At 42.6% G+C, this 21,280-nt stretch overlaps 1 protein-coding gene across 1 annotated transcript in view; it reads right to left on the bottom strand.

Annotated features, from left to right (window-relative positions):
- ctnnbl1 (catenin, beta like 1) overlaps window positions 1–21,280 on the bottom strand; it is a 183,362-nt gene that overhangs the window by 137,790 nt on the left and 24,292 nt on the right. The window contains exon 3 of the mRNA XM_072556958.1: window positions 146–252. Within this exon, the coding sequence (XP_072413059.1) occupies window positions 146–252 (107 nt within the window). The remainder of the gene's footprint in view (window positions 1–145; window positions 253–21,280) is intronic.

The following is a 21,280-nucleotide window of genomic DNA, read 5'->3' as shown; positions in this document are numbered from 1 at the left end:
TACAGAATGAAAAGGGCAAGTAGAAAATACATTCTGAATGCAAAAATAAAACATGCTCAAGTGCCTCTATTGGCTCAAATAAATGCAATATTTATGAAACAGCACAAGTTATTACAAGGATTAATCAACAGATATAGTTGTTTACTTCTCTGGATTCTCTGGGAATTTGATGCGCAGTTCCTGGTTTTTGTAGGCTCTCTTTTCAAATGTTAAAATCATCTTCTTCACTGAGCTTTCATCTAATGGTTCTGCCTGAAAGAAAGGAACCTTTTTAATCATTAAAGGAACATCTTTCACCTTTATATACTAAATTTAGTTATCGCATACAAGTTGAATCCTTCAGTATTCTTCTATTCCTGACACTCAAGAATACAAGGTGGCGACATTGTAGCTCTCTTGCTCGACATTATAAACATTTTTGTATCTACCTTGTTCTTTAGTGCATCCAGTCACTAGCTGAGGTCAAGTGAAAAGTATTATCACAATGAATAAAACTTCCCAAATGTGTAGAGAAGGTTGACTTAACTCTGTTTTCTTAAACCTCCCCACTACTATCTTAATTATTGGAATGGCCAGAGAGGCTTTGATGATTGTACAATGATTGGGCTGAAAAAAAATGTGGAATATATATGGAATATATAAAATAGATGGAATTTTTAAAAAAGTGTAAACACATGACTGTCAAATTCCCAGAATCTATATTTATGGCCAAGTCTTAACTTTGCACAGTTGATAGTAGCTACATCACAATTGAGGTAGTTCAGATCATAAATCTAGATAGCACGGGAAATTTAGTTCTCATCTCTGTTTTATTTAGCAGATTAAACAGTCTGAGAAAATACGTTATCAGTTTAGTTTTAAATTATAAAGCAGAACTCGGAGATATAGAAAATGAACTTTCTGGAACAGTCACCTAATCCTGTCTTGAAAGCTTAGCTTAGTTTAGATGGGTACAAAAACTACTTGGGAACCAAAGTCTTTGGGGAGCGTAGAAAGAGAAAGCAGATTCATACCTATTAGCACAAATTCACAATGCAGAGCAACGTTTGCGTACATGTGCATGTGTGTTGGGGGGGGGGGGGGGGGGGAAGAAGAGGAAGGGACAGAGAGAGAGAGAAAAAAAAGAGAGAGAGGGAGAGAGAAAGAAAGAACTGGAAGCAAAATAAAAAATAACTTCATACCAAAAGTAGTTGACCAATAGAGAGAGACCATGACTGGATTTAATCAAAGAAAAACTGACAGCCATAATTCAATTCAAAGTATTGACTTCCATAAAAGTTATGTGAAGAGAGACCAAGTTATTTTTAAAATTGCCTGGGATTTGGGCATCAGTGGTCAGGTCACCATGTATTGGATTAGTGGTGCTGGAAGAGCACAGCAGTTCAGGCAGCATCCAAGTAGCTTCGAAATCGACGTTTTAGGCAAAAGCCCTTCATCAGGATGAAGGGCTTTTGCCTGAAACGTCGATTTCGAAGCTACTTGGATGCTGCCTGAACTGCTGTGCTCTTCCAGCACCACGAATCCAAAATCTGGTTTCCAGCATCTGCAGTCATTGTTTTTACCTCACCATGTATTGCCCATCCCTATGTGCCCTCAAGATAATGAATTCCTGCATTGCATGTCTCAGTGGTGGAAAGAGTACACATTGAGGTAGTGGAATGGGATGCCAATTTAGAGGTTTGCTTTCTTCTGGATGGTGTCAAATTGTTCAAGAGTATTGGAGCTGCAACTGTTCAAGTAATTAGAAAATATTCTTTTGCACTCTTGATTTGTTCCATGCAGATGGTCGACAGACTTCACTGAGTCAGATGTCAGTGTTACAACTTCTTGAGAAACAGCACTGATGTTTCAGCCCCACGACTCCTGGGGTCATCACAAAGTTAAAGGTCTGATGAAAGTATGAAAAATGTCCAATTTACCTCTTTGATGGAAGCAGGTAGCAGAAAACACGGACCAGGTTCCTGTACTTAACATGTTAACACTACTATTTATTACAAATAAGCAAATTCTAACTACAAGTAAACATCTATGAACCAGCAAAATATAGCTCCACCAGTTCATAAATTTGATACAGGCTAGATTTGAGAAAAAGTTTTTCACGAAGCAAGTGGTTAGGGTATCGAATGCATTGCCTAGAAATGTGGAGGTAGATTCCATTAAATCATTCAAGGTGGCATGAGGTGATTATTTGGATAAAAATTGTGTGCAAGGATACGGGGAAAAGACAGGAGATTGACACTAAGTAACAGAACTGACACAGGCATAATAGGTCAATTGATCTCCTTCTGTGCCCTAACAATTCTTAGACCTATAAAAATAACACCTTTGAAAATTCCTACACACATACAGACAGACACAGATGGTCAAAAAAAGTGGGTCTCCTAGGTAGAAGAAACAATACTGGGGAGTCATGCTGTTCAATGGTACCTGTCTATAGACTTGGATGAGATGTTCATTTTCCTTACCAAGACTTAGGTCTCTGAAGTCCTTCCTTGCAGAATTTCAGTTCATTGACAAAGGCACAGATGATTTACACGTTAATTGTTCAGTTCAGTCTTGGTTAGAGCCAACAGTTTGCAAGCAAACGGTGGGAGAAAATAATGGATGGTCTTCAGTCTACAGCTAGCTTACTGTCGTGAGTTATAAAGATAGACCCTGCCTCTGTCAATGTATCGTTCATACACACAAGCTTTTCAGCTACCCAGTACCAGAATGGTCATCACCAAGTTGACAATCTTTGGCATCCACAATTATACAAACCAATCAGCTACCTGATGCTCACCAAAATTCTCCATGCACACCCAGTTACATGTGCCATTTTATCTCACCTTCCCCATTGCTTACACAGCAAAAATGCAACGAATACCAGTAACATGATTTCAAAAGTGCAGTAATTCCTTCAGCAACCCTTGGTTTTAAAATAATCCTTCCTCATTTTAATGCACAAAAAGAAAAATAAGATGTTTTTACAATTACTCACTGCTCTTGTAGCCACAGGACTTAGATAGCTGGGCCAGTTCAGTTCCTGGTCAATGGAATCTCCCAGGTTATTAGTAGTGGGGATCAATGATAATAATGCCATTAAATGTCAAGGGATAAAGATTGGATTCTCTCTTGGCAGAGATGATCACTGCCTGGTACCTGTGTAGTTGTAAGTGTAATTTGCCACTTACCAGTTCAAGTCTGAATGTTATCCAGCTCTTGCTACATTTAATTTGGAAAATGGTAAACACAGACTATTGAATTTTAACTTCTGTTGCCTGATTGTTATGTCTGACGCTCTTCATGAACTAAAACCTTTCTAAAACAAAACAAAGAAAGGAACACGGATCTAAAATGGCTGCAGTGGTAACATCAACATACATGAAGGCAAATTAAATGGGAACCATGAGGAATAAATTAAGTCATTTTCACCAAAATTTAAAACCAAAAGACACTGAAACCAGGCAACTGAATCAGTGTGTTGCAATTTGCATCTCCTGCTTTAATTCACATTTGTATGATAATTGGGAATGAAAAAACATTGCTGGTTAGGCAGCTTGGAAAGACAATGCAGAGAGACTCAGGAAGACATAATGAACCAAACTTTAACAACTACTTTCAAGCCACAGCACAGAAATGTAAAAATGGATTTGTAAACAAGAACTAGAAGACTCTGAGTTCCACTCAACCGTTTCGGTCATCATCTCAGAATACAGCTCCCAGTGAAAAAACGCATTAGGAAAATAGCCATTCACTCAGGATACAAAGAAATCCTGCTACTGTTGAGGATGCAAGTCAACCATTAAACAACTGTGGTATTAAAGTTAAAAATCCAACATGTTAAGGGTTCTAAGAATGTTTAACCTGTGTAACCTTTATTCCCATCAGCACCAAACAAACCCTCTTTTAAACTTATTACCTGTGTTTGGGAGTTTAATGTCATGGCTTTTTTTTCTTTCTCGGAGTTAGTGGGACATGAGGTTTCTCTTTTCACCCAAGAAAGCCTTGATACTATAATTGGCTTTTTTCAATTTCAAGCAAACTATATTTTAACACAAATGTGATAGCAACAAAGAGGGGAGTCAATTTCTCCCTCCTCAGCTGCTCATAACAAATGAAACACTGCTTCAATAGCTAAGGAAACAAGAGTAGTGCTCAACACTGATATTTGCACAATGAACACCCCCATTTCTGACCCCCGTAATGGAAGGTCAGTTATTGAAAAGCAGCGGAAAATAGCTGGGTCTGGGTCACTGCACTGACTAACTTCTTCAGAGGTACCCTGGGACTATGATGATTGATATCTCTAACCACCATAAACTCTGTGCTAATATTCCAGTCAGTGCAAAGCTTCCACCCACTCTCCATTTATTTCAGTTATATGAATACTCCGTGGTGCCACACTTGGTCAGTTTCTGATGTGTCATAAGGCAGTCACTCTTACTTTCTCTCAAGTTCAGCTTTTTTTGTCAGTGTTTGGTCAAAGGCTAAAAGGAGGTCCATAGCAGAGTAGCCCAAGCAGCATCCAAGCTGAGTACCAGTTAACAACTCATTATAGTATTAGTGACATTTGACAGAATCTGTAGAATTATCTGAGTTGTTCAAAATGAACAGGGCACTGACCTACATTCAAAAGCTTCAAAATGCTCTTTTAAAAAAAGAGTGGGAGAAGTTATGAACACAATACTTTAACATGCAAGGATTTGATCTTCTAGTCTAATTTTGTTGAATGTGCTGGAGTTTCCTTATTGATTTAATGTTGTGCTTTGGTGGAGAATATTACAAAAAACATATTTTACAAATCAAAAAGAAATCTCAGAAAGCATCATGATTTACAAATTGCCAAACTGTCAGATGGCTTCAAAGATTTACAATTGCCAAATTTAATACTTCAATGAATGGAGAAATATTGCTCACCGGGAAGCATTAAAAAGAGAACAAACATGTGGCAGAAGTTAACTTCTTTAACACTGTACTCTCCAAACAAGTTGGAATCCAAAAGCACTCTAAGCCTTCAATATTAATTGAAAGTGGCTGGTTCGAGGTTGTGGACATCACAGAGATAAGACTGTAAGGGGATCAGGGTTGGGAACTAAATATCCAAGGATACATGTCCTACTGAAAGAACAGGCAGATGAACTAATAAGAGCTCGGGTTGGGAGCCACCGTAGTAGGGTTTTGGTCAGACGTATGGAATATCGTGAGCAGTTGTGGGCAGCATATCTAAGGAAGGATGTCCACGCCTTGAAGGGGATCCAAAGGAGGGTCACAACAACAAACCCAGAGATGCAGGGTTGGACACAAGGAGTGGTTGAGGACTCTGGGCCTGTACTCGACGGAGGTTAGAAGGATGAGGGGGCATCTCACTGGGGAGATTTTTTTTTAAGCTTCCAACCTATAGGAATCATTCCAGAATCTATGGCATTTTAGAAGATTACCACCAATGCATCAACTATCCTCCACAGCCAAGAATCAGGTCCTGGGCCTCCTTCACCGCCGTTCCCTCACCACCAGACGCCTGGAGGAAGAACGCCTCATCTCCCGCCTCGGAACACTTCAACCCCAGGGCATCAATGTGGACTTTGACAGTTTCCTCATTTCCCCTTTCCCCACTTCACCCCAGTTCCAAACTTCAGCTCAGCACTGTCCCCATGACTTGTCCTACCTGCCTAACTTCTTTTCTACCTATCCACTCCACCCTCCCCCCGCCCCCGATCTATCACCTTCATCCCCTCCCCCACTCACCTATTGTACTCTGTTATTTCTCCCCACCCTCCTCTCACTTATCTCTCCACCCTTCAGGCTCTCTGCCTGCATTCCTGATGAAGGGCTTTTGCCCGAAACGCTGATTTTCCTGCTCCTCGGATGCTGCCTGAACTGCTGTGCTTTTCCAGCACCACTATAATCTGGACCCGGGAACTCACTGCCAACCTCATTAATTTCTCCAGTTACTTAATTACTAATACTAATCTCCTTCAAAAGTCATTTTTCCTAGTCATTTGGATCTCTAAGGCTGAGAGATTTATTTATCATCCTCAGTGAAAACAAAGTAAGCAATTAACTTCTCTGCTAGTTCTCTATCCCCCAAGATAAATCCACCTGAGCTGCCTGCAATGGACCTATATTCATCTTCATCAAAAAATGTGGCACTGGAAAAGCACAGCAGGTCAGGCAGCATCTGAGGAGAAGGAAATACTGACTAACCTGCTGTGCTTTTCCAGCACCACACTTTTCAATTCTGATATCTGGCACCTGTATCCTCACATTCTCCCATGATCATCTCAGCCAAAAATGTTTCCTTTTCACGTACCTGTAGATGCTTTCACAGTCAATTTTGGCCTTTCCTTCTAGGTTGAATTCATATTCTGTTCTCCTTTCCTTATGCATTTTTGCATCTGCCTGTGTTAAATTCAAACCCCCAGATTTATTACTATTTCTGGACACTTTGTAGGCCTTTTTTTATCTGACGCAATCTTGTCAGCCACAGTCGACTGATCTTTTTAGAGCCTTTACACATTGAGGGGATATATAAGCTCCTGTAAGCCATGCAAATGTTATTTAAAGGCTATTCACTACTCATTTACAGTCTGCTATTTAATGTATTTTCCCAATTCATCTCAAGGCATGTGCATCTCAATTTCATAACTTCCCTTCTTCAAATTCAAACCTTAGCTTCAGGTTGAACTACCTTACTTTCAAATAATGTAAAATTCTGTCCTACTGCGATCATTCAATGCAAAAGGGTCTTTTCCAACAAGATTAATAATTAGCACATAGAGTCATAGAGATGTACAGCATGGAAACAGACCCTTCGGTCCAACCTGTCCATGCTGACCAGATATCCCAACCCAATCTAGTCCCAAGTGAATGGAACCCCGGCCCATATCCCTCCAAACCCTTCCTATTCATATACCCATCTAAATGCCTCTTAAATGTTGCAATTGTACTAGCCTCCACCACTTCCTCTGGCAGTTCATTCCATAACGTACCACCCGCTGCGTGAAAAAGTTGCCCTTAGGTCTCTTTTACATCTTTGCCCTCTCACCCTGAACCTATGCCCTCTCGTTCTGGACTCCCAGACTTTGCCTATTTATCCTATCCATGCCCCTCATAATTTTGTAAACCTCTACAAGGTCACCCTTCAGCCTCTGATGCTCCAGGGAAAACAGCCTCAGCCTGTTCAGCCTCTCCCTATAGCTCAAATCCTCCAACCCTGGCAACATCCTTGTAAATCTTTTCTGAACCCTTTCAAGTTTCACAACATCGTTCCGATAGGAAGGAGACCAGAATTGCACGCAATATTCCAACAATGGCCTAACCAATGCCCTGTACAGCCGCAACATGACCTCCCAACTCCTGTACTCAATACTCTGACCAATATAGAGCTGAAAATGTGTTGCTGGAAAAGCACAGCAGGTCAGGCAGCATCCAAGGAGCAGGAGAATCGACGTTTTGGGCATGAGCCCTTCTTCAGGAATCTGCAGTCCTCACTTTCTCCTCTGACCAATATAGGAAAGCATACCAAACGCCTTCTTCACTATCCTATCTACCTGCAACTCCATTTTCAAAGAGCTATGAACCTGCAGTCCAAGGTGTCTTTGCCCAGCAACACTCCCTAGGACCTTACCATTAAGTGGATAAGTTCTGCTTAGATTTGCTTTTCCAAAATGCAGCACCTCGCATTTATCTGAATTAGACTCCATCTGCCACTTCTCAGCCCATTAGCCCATCTGGTCCAGATCCTGTTGTAAACTGAGGTAACCCTCTTCGCTGTCCACTACACCTCCAATTTTGGTGTCATCTACAAACTTACGAACTGTACCTCTTATGCTCGCATCCGAATCATTTATGTAAATGACAAAAAGTAGAGGGCCCAGCACCGATCCTTGTGGCACTCCACTGGTCACAGGCCTCCAGTCTGAAAAACAACCGTCCACCACCACCCTCTGTCTTCTACCTGTGAGCCAATTCTGTATCCAAATGGCTAGTTCTCCCTGTATTCCGTGAGATCTAACCTTGCTAATCAGTCTCCCATGGGGAACCTTGTCGAACGCCTTACTGAAGTCCATATAAATTACATCGAATGCTCTGCCCTCATCAATCCTCTTTGTTACTCCTTCATTTTTCATTACAAAATACTAGATTAAAAATAACTTGCCCTCTAACCTGCTCCTTTACATGTTGCTTCAGAAAACCATCCCTAAGACACTCATGTCCCATGCTATTTGATGGCCTATACACACCAATGTCTGCTACCCCATTTGCTTCCTTCGTGCACAAGGGAGACAACATGTCATTCTGGAATCACACTTAGAGCCGCAGAAACGGCTGCCTGATCTCCAAACTATGGAATCTTCTATGAATATTGTCCTTCTATTCTTCTTTTTCCCCCTTGTACAGCTGAGGTAGCATTGGTCCCATGGACTTTTCTCTGGCTCACGGCCTGAAGAACCAGTGCCTTCACTAGTTTCCAAGACATTCAGGGCTCCTTGACTACCTGCTTGGTTTTCTTAAACTTGAGAGTGTGGTGCTGGAAAAGCACAGCAGGTCAAGCAGCATCTGAGGAGTGGGAAAATCAACTTTTCGAGCATTAGCCCTCCCTCAGGAGTGAGGCCAGAGGGGTTGAGAGATAAATGGGAGAGAGTGGGAGGTGATGGGGCTGGGAGAAGGTAGCTGAGAATGCGATAGGTAGATGACGGTGGGGGAGAAGATGATGGATTGGAGAGGATGGTGGTGTGGATAGGTGGGAAAGATGATGGACAGGTCAAGAGGGCAATGCATAGCACAGAGGTCATAATCTTAGGATAAGAGGGAGCAAATTTAAAAGAGTTGAAAATGTTGCCCCCTTTTCTCCACCCTATCAGTTGAAGCAAACCGCTCAGAGACACATTATAATTTAACCTCCTTTATCTATATTCCGGGCCCTGGAGAAAGACAGAACGATCGCCAGAATGGCCTATATTAAAGGAGTCTTTTGCATCAGCGTTTACTGTGGAGAAGGACATAGAAGATGTAGAATGTAGCGAAATAGATGGTGACATCTTGAAAAATGCCCATATTACAGAAGTGGTGGTGCTGGATGTCTTGAAATGCATAAAAGTGGATAAATCCCCAGGACCTGATCAGATGTACCCTAGAACTCTGAGAAGCTAGACAGGTAATTGCTGGGCCGCTTGCTGAGATATTTGTATCATTGATCATTACAAGTGAGGTGTCGGAAGACCGGAAGTTGGTTAACATGGTGCCAACTATTTAAGAAAGGTGTAAGGACAAGCCATGGAACTATAGACCGGTGAGCCTGACGTTGGTGGTGAGCAAGTTGTTGGAGGGAATCCTGAGGGACATGATGTACATGTACTTGGAAAGGCAAGGACTGATTAGGGATAGTCAACACGCCTATGTGCATGGGAAATCAAGTCTCACAAACTTGATTGAGTTTTTTGAAGAAAGTAACAAAGAGAATTGATGAGGTCAGAGCGGCAGACATGATTTATATGGACTTTAGTAAGGTGTCCATGAGAGACTGATTAGCAAGGTTAGATCTCACGGAATACAGGGAGAACTAGCCATTTGGATACTGAACTGGCTCAAACGTAGCAGACAGAGTGTGGTGGTGGAGGGTTGTTTTTCAGACTGGAGACCTGTGAACAGTGGAATGCCACAAGGATCGGTGCTGGATAGACTGCTTTTTGTCATTTTTATAAATTATTTGGATGTGAACATAGGAGGTATAGTTAGTAAGTTTGCAGATGACACCAAAATTGGAGGTGTAGTGGATAACGAAGAGGGTTACCACAGATTACAATGGAATCTTGACTAGATGGGCTAATGGGCTGAGAAGTGGCAGATGGAGTTTAATTCAGATAAATGAGAGGTGCTGCATTTTGGGAAAACAAGTCTTAGCAGAACTTATACACTTAACGGTAAGGTCCTAGGGAGTGTTGCTGAACAAAGAGACCTTGAACTGCAGGTTCATAGCTCCTTGAAAGTAAAGTCACAGGTAGATAGGATAATGAAAAAGGCGTTTCGTATGCCTTCCTTTATTGGTCAGAGTATTGAGTGCAAGAGTTGGGAGATCATGTTGCAGCTATACAGGACATTGGTTAGGCCACTTTTGGAATACTACATGCAATTCTAGTCTCCTTCCTATCAGAAAGATGTGAAACTTGAAAGGGTTCAGAAAAGATTTACAAAGATGTTACCAGGGTTAGAAGATTTGAGCTATAGGGGGAGGTTGAATAGGCTAGGGCTGTTTTCCCTGGAGTGTTGGAGGGTGAGGGGTGACCCTAGAGGTTGAGAAAATCATGTGGGACATGGATAGGATAAATAGACACAGTCTTTTCCCTGAGGTGTGGGAGTCTAGAACTAGAGGGCATAGGTTTAGGGTGAGAGGGGAAAGATATAAAAGAGACTGAAGGGGTAACGTGTATGGAATGATCTGCCAGAGGAAGTGGTGGAGGTTAGTACAACTGGAACATTTAAAAGACATCTTGATGGGTATTTGAATAGGAAGGATTTGGGCCGTATGCTGGCAAGCGGGTCAAGATTAGGTTGGGATATCTGGTCAGCATGGACGATTTGGATGGAATGGTCTGTTTCCGTGCTGTACATTTCTATGACTCTATGCGCACAGGAACATGAGGTCATAGTCTTCTCTGGAACAGCAGTTTCTCAATGAACTATATAGTAATTTTACAGGGATTCGCCTTAAGATAAGGCAACCTACATATTAATTGGATGACCGTTACAATCAACTCGTATCAACAACAGAGACCAAGCCCTTTACTTTTATACAACGAATGTTCTTAACCTTGCTAAATGGATTCATACAATGGATACTTTTCCCCTTGTTAGTTGACCTTGCATACTGAATGCTTCCAATATTGTTAAAAGGCTCTACATAAAGAATGTTTTTCCACCTTGTTAACCCATTACCTTTCCCTGCAGCAGCCTATTGTTAACTTTTTATCTAACCCGAGTCATGCTCAGCTGAACCTCTTGCTTCACAAAACTCAGAACTTAACTCTTTCCCTGCCTGCTTATACCCTGTACACATTCTCAAGAAGCAACTACTTCTCCCAAAGGGTTGTGCATCTGTGGAATTTGCCATCTCAAAGTGCAGTGCATGCTGGGACAGTGAGTAAATTTAAGAGGAGTTAGACAGATTTTTTATTGATAATGTGTTGAAGGGCTATGGGGAACAGGCAGGAAAATGAGGGTGAAGAGCATATTAGCCAAGATCAAATGACGAAGCAGACTCAATGGGCGAAATAGGCTAATTCTTCTCCTAAATCTTATGAAATGCTCAATGTTTTTCTACTTCATATATTCTCGCCCCCAATCTATTAAACAATGGAGTGAATTTTACCAGAAATCAGTAAAGTCTAATTTTGTTGAATTCCACGGAGAGGTCTCTTCATGAGCCCTAGCGAGGATTTTTCACACTATGGTCAAATTTGACACACACACACACGAAGTCTCATATATCACAGTTGACAACCTTCAAATTTTATTCAGCAGCAGTAAAAGTGAAGAAACAAACAAACAAAATCGGCATATACTGCTGGGAACAGGTAGGAACTGCTTGCTTTTCAGCCAACAACAAATTTACAGTCAATGAGTGATGACTGTACCCAGTTCAAAACCAGTCGTTAATTCAGTCCTATTTGGCTTATTGCACTCAACGATGCACTGCATTATTCTGTTCCAGAAAGTCACCATCTTTCTCCTCAGAAGACAGAAGCTGCTCTCCTAACTCTATGGAGTCCACCATATCCTTCGTTGCCTGCTCCAATTGTGTAGAATGCAGCAGGTTAGGATAGTAAGGCAGACAATCTGGGATGTACTGCAAAGCCACTGCAATCAATCTAAGCATCTGAATCTCATTGTCAGGAGGCTTATTATCTGCTCAATGAAGGCTCTGGTCTAAGAATGGATTGCATGGTATCTATGCTCAGCCTCAGTCAGGGAATTATGTAATGCATTTATCAACTCTCATTGCACAGTGTAACCCTCAGCACCCAGAATATAATCTTGCGAAGCATCCAGCCCTTGAGAGAAACTAGGAATGTAAGAGTTCTTAAGGATACAGGAATCACGGCAGTTCCCATGGTGACTGGTGCAGATTTCCAAAATATGGATCAACAATCACAGAAGACGTGTATCTGAAGCCAATGGATCATTAAAAGCCTCTCTGAAATTCTATCACTGAGCCCAACCGGCTGATAGTTCAGCAGCATCTGTCGAAACTGGACCTCTCTGGTTCATTTATGTAACAAACTAGTCCTGTTTGCCTATTACCTTTGTGCTTGCTGACTTACACTGATTCCCGGTCAATATCTTGATCATTAAAGATCTTATTCTTGCTTTCATTTCTCTTCTAAGCCTCTGATTTCCTTCAAACTCAACTCTCAAACAGTTGCGCTCCCTCGACTTAAAACTCTGATGCCTTCTCAATGATTGTCTTACCATGGATATTGGTGCCTTCAATTGCATAGGCCAAAGCTCTGGAACTACCTTCTACATTGCCCCACTTTAGTGATTCATTTTCTTTCTTTTAAGGCACTTCTTGTTGGCCAAGCCTTTGGCTATTTGACACAATAACATCTTATGCCACTGACATACTTTATTTTAACCTGTTCCTGTGAGGTTTCTTGCAACATTTGACAATATATAATGAACTAAACTGTAAGGAGAGTAAACTTGCATGACTTTGGAGAACTCTCTCTTATACATAGATTGTCATTTTTATGAAAGTGGTTAAAGAGTTACAATCTTGAGAAATATATAATAGTTTTGGTGGAAGGCTGCTCATATTTAGAACATATTAGGCTGTTTTGCTAAATACTCAGTTTTGAGAATTAATATACCCAAGAGAGAAACTAAGAGAGAAAACAGAATCTGCCTTCTTTGATTTCTGTACAGACTGTCCATTTGATCTTCAGAAATAACTTAAGTCTGGTTACCAGTATCTGAAAACTGATTCTTCTAAGTGGATCTCCACTTCAAAGAGAAACAAGAAATCTGCCGTTTGCTATATAAATGGTAATTTTATTTAGCATGTTTACATGGCCATGGGAGAAAGCCTCCGTGATCGTGTGAGAGCATGCTTTGCGATATTATAATTGTTACTGCTTTCCAGGATATTCTGTTCACTTCCTCGGATAGTTGCCTCCGTCTAAATTTGGACAACTGTGGAGGGCTTCACTGATCATTGAGGGGCTCATTACATTTGTCAAACTCAGCTGATTTTTCAAGATTCTTCAAACTTCCAAAGCAATATATAAAAAAAAGTGTGAAGCAAAGCTGGCTATTTGATGTATTAGTTTGCTTCTGCATAATTATTAAGATTGACTATTTGTTTTATGCTGATTGATTTCATGTGGAACTATGGGTTGGTTGTGCATTTTAGAATACAGGTGTTGAACAGGCAATGCATACACAATCTCCAGTGTCCAAGATTGCCATACCGTAACAATGATCAATCTAAAATTCACTCCAGCTCATATTGCACAAAATTCCAATTCTCAACTCAACAAAATGCAGGCTACACCAACGGAAAGGATTTTAATAAAGAAGATAGCTAGAGATGCAAACAGTTTGAACTGTAATAGCAAAATTGTACAGGTTCTGCTCGTCATTTCTTTTGCTAGTACTATTGTGAGAATTTTAAACTAACTTGGCAGGGGTGTTGGAGCTGAGACTGAATATTAGAGTTGAATAGCAGGGCTTGCAAAATATTTAAGGATACAGTTGGGACTAGTGTAGAAAATCGCAAGATAATTAACGATCATAATAGGGAAGAAAGAAAGGGAGTCCAAAACGGAATTAATGCGCATGTATGAAAATCAGAGTACAGTAAGGAAGATTGAGAATTACAGGCACAGATTGCATTACGAAATTATGATGTTGCAGCAGTGTTGGAAAACTGGCTGAAAGAAGTACAAGACTAGGTGTTAAATATTTCTGGATCTAGTTTGTTCACGAAAGGTAGAAAAGAAAGGGAAGGAGAAGAGATGGCAGTGTCAGTTAAGGAGGCTTGTAGGACCAGAGAAGAAGGATGTCTCCAAAGGTTCAAGAATGAAGTCAACTTTGGCTAGAGCTACAGAATAAAATTACATTGCTCAGTATAGTTTATATACCATCAAACAGTGGAAAGGATATTGAGGAACAAATCTCCAGGAAAATTAGAGATGCCAGCATTACAGAACAGTTGAAATGGGGGACTTCAATTACACAAACTTAGACTGGGATACTAGCAGCTTAACGGGCAGCAAAGAGCAAGTGTTCCTGGATTGTGTTAGGGAGTATGTACTCAGCAGTATGTGCCAGTCCGACAAGAACACATTTTTGTAACAGGACCCTGGAGTGGAGATGGGTCAGATGGACTGAGTATCAGTGGGAGAACATTTAGGCAACAGTGATGACTGTATCTTAAAGATTCAGGCTGGTGTTGGAAGAATGAATGATACATTTGATACAATCCAGAGCACAAAAAACAAATCAATTGGTGAAGAGCTGACTTCAATAGAACTAGAACAGAGCTGAGCAGTGCAAGGTTTGTAGCTCAGGTTTAGATTTAGGGTGTAGGTTTGCTCGCTGAGCTGTAGGTTTGATACCCAGATGTTTCATTACCTGGCTAGGTAACATCATCAGTGACGACCTCCAAGTGAAGTGAAGCTGTTGTCTCCTGCTTTCTATTTATATGTTTGTCCTGGATGGGGTTCCTGGGACTTGTGGTGATGTCATTTCCTGTTCGTTTTCTGAGGGGTTGCTAAATGGTATCGAGATCTATGTGTTTGTTTATTCTCTGGCATGTCTTTGCTTAGCCTGTCCCAGGATAGATGTGTTGTCCCAGTCGAAATGGTGGTTTTTTTCATCCGTGTGTAGGGCTACGAGGGAGAGAGGGTCGTGTCTTTTTGTGGCTAGCTGGTGTTCATGTATCCTGGTGGCTAACTTTCTTCCTGTTTGTCCTACATAGTGTTTGTGGCAGTCCTTGCATGGAATTTTGTAGATAGCATTGGTTTTGTCCATGGGTTGTACCGGATCTTTTAAATTTGTTAGTTTTTTGTTTGAGAGTGTTCGTGGGTTTGTGTGTAGTAGGATTCCGAGGGGTTTTAGTAGTCTGGCTGTCATCTATCTGGACAACACATCTATCCTGGGACAGGCTAAGCAATGACACGCCAGAGAATTCCTAGAGGCCTGGCACTCCAACCACAACGCCATAAACAAACACATAGATCTAGATGCCATTTATCAACCCCTCAGAAAATAACCAGGAAATGACATTACCACAAACCCCAGGAACCCCATCCAGGACAAACATATAAATAGAAAGCAGGAGACAACAGCTTCGCTTCACTTGGAGGTCGTCACTGATGATGTTACCTAGCCAGGTAATGAAATGTCTGGATATCAAACCTACAGCTCAGCGCGCAAACCTACACCCTACAGCTGGGCAGTATTGACTGGAATAAAAGGTTGGCAGGAAGATCAGTAGCTAAACAATGCATGCCCTCAAGGACATATGCTTTAGGTATAGTGGGGTATATTCTGTCCAAGGCAAAAGATAACACAAACAAATCCAGAGCTGTCTGGACGTAAAGAAGATATAAATTAACATTAGAAAGGTATGCCTGTGATAGATGTAAGGCAGAAAATACATGGAGAATCAACAGAAATAGCAGAAGTTTAGAGAGAGGTGAAAAAGCAAATATGAAAAGCCAAAGGTAACTATGTGAAATGACTAGCGGCTAACATAAAGGGAAATCACAACATTTTCTATAGGCATTTAAACAATAAGGAAGGAGTGAAGAGGAGGAAGAGAGCTGATCAGAGACCAAAAAACTAGATTCACAAAAGGAGGCATTGGGAATGACTGAAATGGTAAGTGAATACTGTGCATCAGTTTTTATAAAAGAGGATGCTGCTGGCAATGTCATGGTGATAAAGGAAGAATCTCTAATATTTTGGATCCTTTCCAGTGACAAAGGATCCAAATTAATAAGGAAATATTGTTGGATAGAATGTTAGCACCAGGAGCAGATGAAATGCATCCAAGGGTTTTGAAGTAACTCAGGCTAAAAATTGTGGAGGCAATGGCCAGAATTCTTTCTTCGCTTTATAGCCTTCCCCAAAAATGGTTGTAAGGTTAATCCCAGCAATTACAGATTAGTTAATTTAACTTTGGTTGTGCAGAAGCTTTTGGATAAAGTTAAATAGAATCACCATAGAACATAGAACATAGAACATAGAACAATACAGCACAGAACAGGCCCTTCGGCCCACGATGTTGTGCCGAACTTCTATCCTAGATTAAGCACCCATCCATGTACCTATCCAAATGCCGCTTAAAGGTCGCCAATGAATCTGACTCTACCACTCCCTCGGGCAGCGCATTCCATGCCCCCACCACTCTCTGGGTAAAGAACCCACCCCTGACATCTCCCCTATACCCTTCACCTTAAATTTATGTCCCCTTGTAACACTCTGTTGTACCCGGGGAAAAAGTTTCTGACCGTCTACTCTATCTATTCCTCTGATCATCTTATAAACCTCGATCAAGTCACCCCTCATCCTTCGCCGTTCCAACGAGAAAAGGCCGAGAACTCTCAACCTATCCTCGTACGACCTACTCTCCATTCCAGGCAACATCCTGGTAAATCTTCTCTGCACCCTCTCCAAAGCTTCCACATCTTTCCTAAAGTGAGGCGACCAGAACTGCACACAGTACTCCAAATGTGGCCTAACCAAAGTCCTGTACAGCTGCAACATCACCTCACGACTCTTGAATTCAATCCCTCTGCTAATGAACGATAATACTCCATAGGCCTTCTTACAAACTCTATCCACCTGAGTGGCAACCTTCAAAGATCTATGTACATAGACCCCAAGATCCCTCTGTTCCTCCACCTGACCAAGAACCCTACCATTAACCCTGTATTCCGCATTCTTATTTGTTCTTCCAAAATGCTTCCAGAGTGTGGAAGCAGGCCATTTTGGCCCATCAAATGCACCCTCTGAAAAGCATCTCACCCAAACCCACCCCAACTCCACAACCCTGCATTTCCTATGACTCAGCCTGCTCCTGCCGCACCGAACCCATCTCTGCATACCTCGACATGGTCCTGTCCCCCTTAGTCCAAAAACTCCCCATCTACGTTCGGGACACCACCCACACCCTCCACCTCCTCCATGATTTTCGCTCCCCCGGTCCCCAACGCCTTATCTTCACCATGGACATCCAGTCCCTGTACACCTCCATCCCCCATCACGAAGGCCTCCAAGCCCTCCGCTTCTTCCTCTCCCGCCGACCCAACCAGTACCCTTCCACTGACCCCCTCCTTCGACTGACAGAACTGGTCCTCACCCTGAACAACTTCTCTTTCCAATCCTCCCACTTGCTCCAAACCAAAGGAGTAGCCATGGGCACCCGCATGGGCCCCAGCTATGCCTGCCTCTTCGTAGGATATGTGGAACAGCCCATCTTCCGCAGCTACACTGGCACCACCCCCCACCTTTTCCTCTGTGACACCGATGACTGTATCAGCGCTGCCTCGTGCTCCCACGAGGAGGTTGAACAGTTCATCCACTTTACCAACACCTTCCACCCCGACCTCAAATTTACCTGGACCGTCTCAGACTCCTCCCTCCCCTTCCTAGACCTTTTCATTTCTATCTCGGGCGACCGAATCAACACGGACATTTACTATAAACCGACCAACTCCCACAGCTACCTAGACTACACCTCCTCCCCCCGATTCCCCCTGTAAAAACGCCATCCCATATTCCCAATTCCTTCGTCTCTGCTGCATCTGCTCCCAGGAGGACCAATTCCAATACCGTACAACCCAGATGGCCTCATTCTTCAAAGACCGCAATTTCCCCCCAGACATGATCGACGATGCCCTTCACCGCATCTCCTCCACTTCCTGCTCCTCCGTCCTTGAGCCCCGCCCCTCCAATCGCCACCAGGACAGAACCCCATTGGTCCTCACCTACCACCCCACCAACCTCAATTTACATCGTATCATCCGTTGTCATTTCCGCCACCTCCAAACGGACCCCACCACCAGGGATATATTTCCCTCCCCTCCCCTATCAGCATTCCGAAAAGACCACTCCCTCTGTGACTCTCTTGTCAGGTCCACACCCCCCACCAACCCAACCTCCACTCCCGGCACCTTCCCTGCAATCGCAAGAAATGCAAAACTTGCGCCCACACCTCTTCCCTTACTTCCGTCCAAGACCCCAAGGGGTCCTTCCATATCCACCACAAATCCACACACATCATTTACTGCATCCACTGCACCCGATGTGGCCTCCTCTATATTGGGGAGACAGGCCGCGTACTTGCAGAACATTTCAGAGAACATCTCTGGGACACCCGGACCAACCAACTGAACCACCTCGTGGCTCAACACTTCAACTCCCTCTCCCACTCCAGCAAGAACATGCAACACGACGGCTAGAGAAACAGCGCCTCATCTTCCGCCTGGGAACCCTCCAACCACAAGGGATGAACTCAGATTTCTCCAATTTCCCCTCCCCCCACCTTGTCTTAGTTCCAACCCTCTAACTCAGCACCGCCTTCCTAACCTGCAATCTTCTTCCTGACCTCTCCGCCCCCGCCCCCACCCCCACTCCGGCCTATCACTCTCACCTTGACCTCCTTCCACCTATCGCATTTCCAACGCCCCTTCCCCAAGTCCCTGCTCCCTACCTTTTATCTTAGCTGCTGGACACACTTTCCTCATTCCTGAAGAAGGGCTCATGCCAGAAACGTTGATTCTCCTGCTCCTTGGATGCTGCCTGACCTGCTGCGCTTTTCCAGCAACACATTTTCAGCTCATTTCCTATGGCTAACCTACCTAGCCTGCACATCCCGAGACAGAATGGGCAATTTAGCACAGCTAAATCACCTAACTTTTGACTGTGGGAGGAAACACATGCAGACATGGGAAGAATCTACAAACGCCAGACAAACAGTCATTCAAGGCTGAAATCAAACCCGGGTCCCTGGTGCTGTAAGGCGGCAATGCTAACCACTGAGCCACAGTGCCGCCCCAACTGCTATGCCACTGTAGCACAGAATCAGTAGTCACGTGGAAAAAGGTAGGTTGATTACAAAGAGTCAGCTTGGTTTTCAAAAGGGGAAATCAAGTCTAACAAACTTGGGAGTTTATTTTAAAGGAGTAACAGAAAAGACTGATGACGGTAGCACTCATGATGTAGTATACATGGATTTCTCGAAGATATCTGATACAGTGTCTCACCACAGACCTGGAAACAAAGTTGTAGGTCATGAAATGAAATGGACAGGAGCAACCTGGAAACAAAATTTTGCAGGATCAAGAAAGACTGATGGTGAAGTTGCCCAAGGGTCGGTATTCTTACTTTTTCCATATGTTAACAATCTGTATCTTGGTGTGCAGGAGACAATAAGTTTCCAGATGATACTAAACTTAGAAGAATTGTAAACGGTGAAGAGGATAGACATGAACTCCAAGAAGACATTGACAAGTTTGTAGATGAATAGGTAGTAGATGAGGACCAATGCAGAGGAGTATGAAGTCATGCACTTTCATTCGAAGAACAGTGAAAGTCAATACAAAATAGAGTACAGGAACAGTGGGACTTAGTATACAGAATACTGAAGATGGCAGCAGACCTGGAGAGAAGACTAAATATAGTGAACGGTGTTCTCTGTATTCTCAACAGGGGCATCGAGTATAAAAGCAAGGAGGTGACATCAGGTATATTTTTTATTCTACATTGCAGTGTGACCCTCTTAGAAATTGAAGTATTTCAACATAATAATGAAACACTTAGGTGATTTATCATTGTCTAATCATTTAAGTGATTCGTCAATACCTTGTCTAATGTCGGTTATCTATGAATAAGTGGCCAAGGTAGATTCTAAAATTTATGTTCTTAATTTCCTAATTGATACAAAAGAAATATAAGTCCTCATTGATGGGTGGGAAAGAAGATTGAAGCGTTCTGGGGAACTTCTGCACTATAAATTACCATGAGTGAACATATTTGGCAGGAGCCATTTTCAGTATGAATATTCTTGCCTTCAATTAAAGGGAGTTAATGCAGGCTGACATCACAGCTAATGACTAGATTGGTATCACAGAGTCATAGACATGTACAGCATGGAAACAGACCATTCAGTCTAACCTGTCGATGCCTTAACCTAAGATATTTTAAACTAAGCTAGTCCCATTTGCTGGCACTTGGTCCATATTACTCCAAACCCTTCCTATTCATATGTCTATCCAGATGCCTTTAAAATGCAGCAATTGTACCAGCCTCCACCACTTGCTCTGGCAGCTCATTCCATACACGTACCTCCCTCCGCATGAAAAAGTTACCCCTTAGGTCACTTATATATCTTTCCCCTCTCACTCTAAACCTATGCAGTCTAATTCTGGACCCCCCATTCCCAGGGAAAAGACTTTGTTTCTTTATCCTGTCCATGCCCCTCATAATTTTGTAAACCTCTATAAGGTCACCTTTCAGCCTCCGATGCTCCAGGAAAAACAGCCCCAGCCTATTCAACCTCTCCCTATAGCTCAAATCCTCCAACCCTGGCAACTTCCTTGTAAATTCTTTCTGGACCCTTTCAAGCTTCACAACATCTTTCCGATAGGAAGGAGACTAGAACTGCATGCAATATTCCAACAGTGGCCTAACCAATGCCCTGTACAGCTGCAACATGACCTCCCAACTCCTGTGCTCAATACTCTGACCAATAAAGGAAAGCATACCAAATGTCTTCTTCACTATCCTATCAACCTGCGACTCCACTTTCAAGGAGCTATGAACCTGCACTCCAAGGTCTCTTTGTTCAGCAACACACCCTTGGACCTTAACATTAAGTGTATGAGTCCTGCTAAGATTTCCTTTCCCAAAATGTAGCACCTCGCATTTATCTGAACTGAACTCCATCTGCCGCTTCTCAGCCCATTGGCCCATCTGGTCACAAATAAAAGAGACCTGAAGGGCAACTTTTTCATGCAGAGGGTGGTACATGTATGAATGAGCTGCCAGAGGAAGTGATGGAGGCTGGTGCAATTGCAACATTTAAGATGCACTTGGGTATATGAATAGGAAGGGCCTGGAGGGATATGGGCCGGGTGCTGGCAGGTGGGACTAGATTGGGTTGGGATATCTGGTCGGCATGGACGGGTTGGACCGAAGGGTCTGTTTCCACGTTGTACATCTCTATGACTCTAAAGCAAAGACATTTCAGCTAATTTGCAAAATGAAACATCTTGAAATCAATGGTTCG

This window comes from Chiloscyllium punctatum, chromosome 37 (genome assembly GCF_047496795.1).
Source record: "Chiloscyllium punctatum isolate Juve2018m chromosome 37, sChiPun1.3, whole genome shotgun sequence".
Lineage (NCBI taxonomy): Eukaryota > Metazoa > Chordata > Chondrichthyes > Orectolobiformes > Hemiscylliidae > Chiloscyllium > Chiloscyllium punctatum.
The sequence above is the reverse complement of the archived record's forward strand: the minus strand, read 5'-3'. Positions and strand labels throughout refer to the sequence as shown.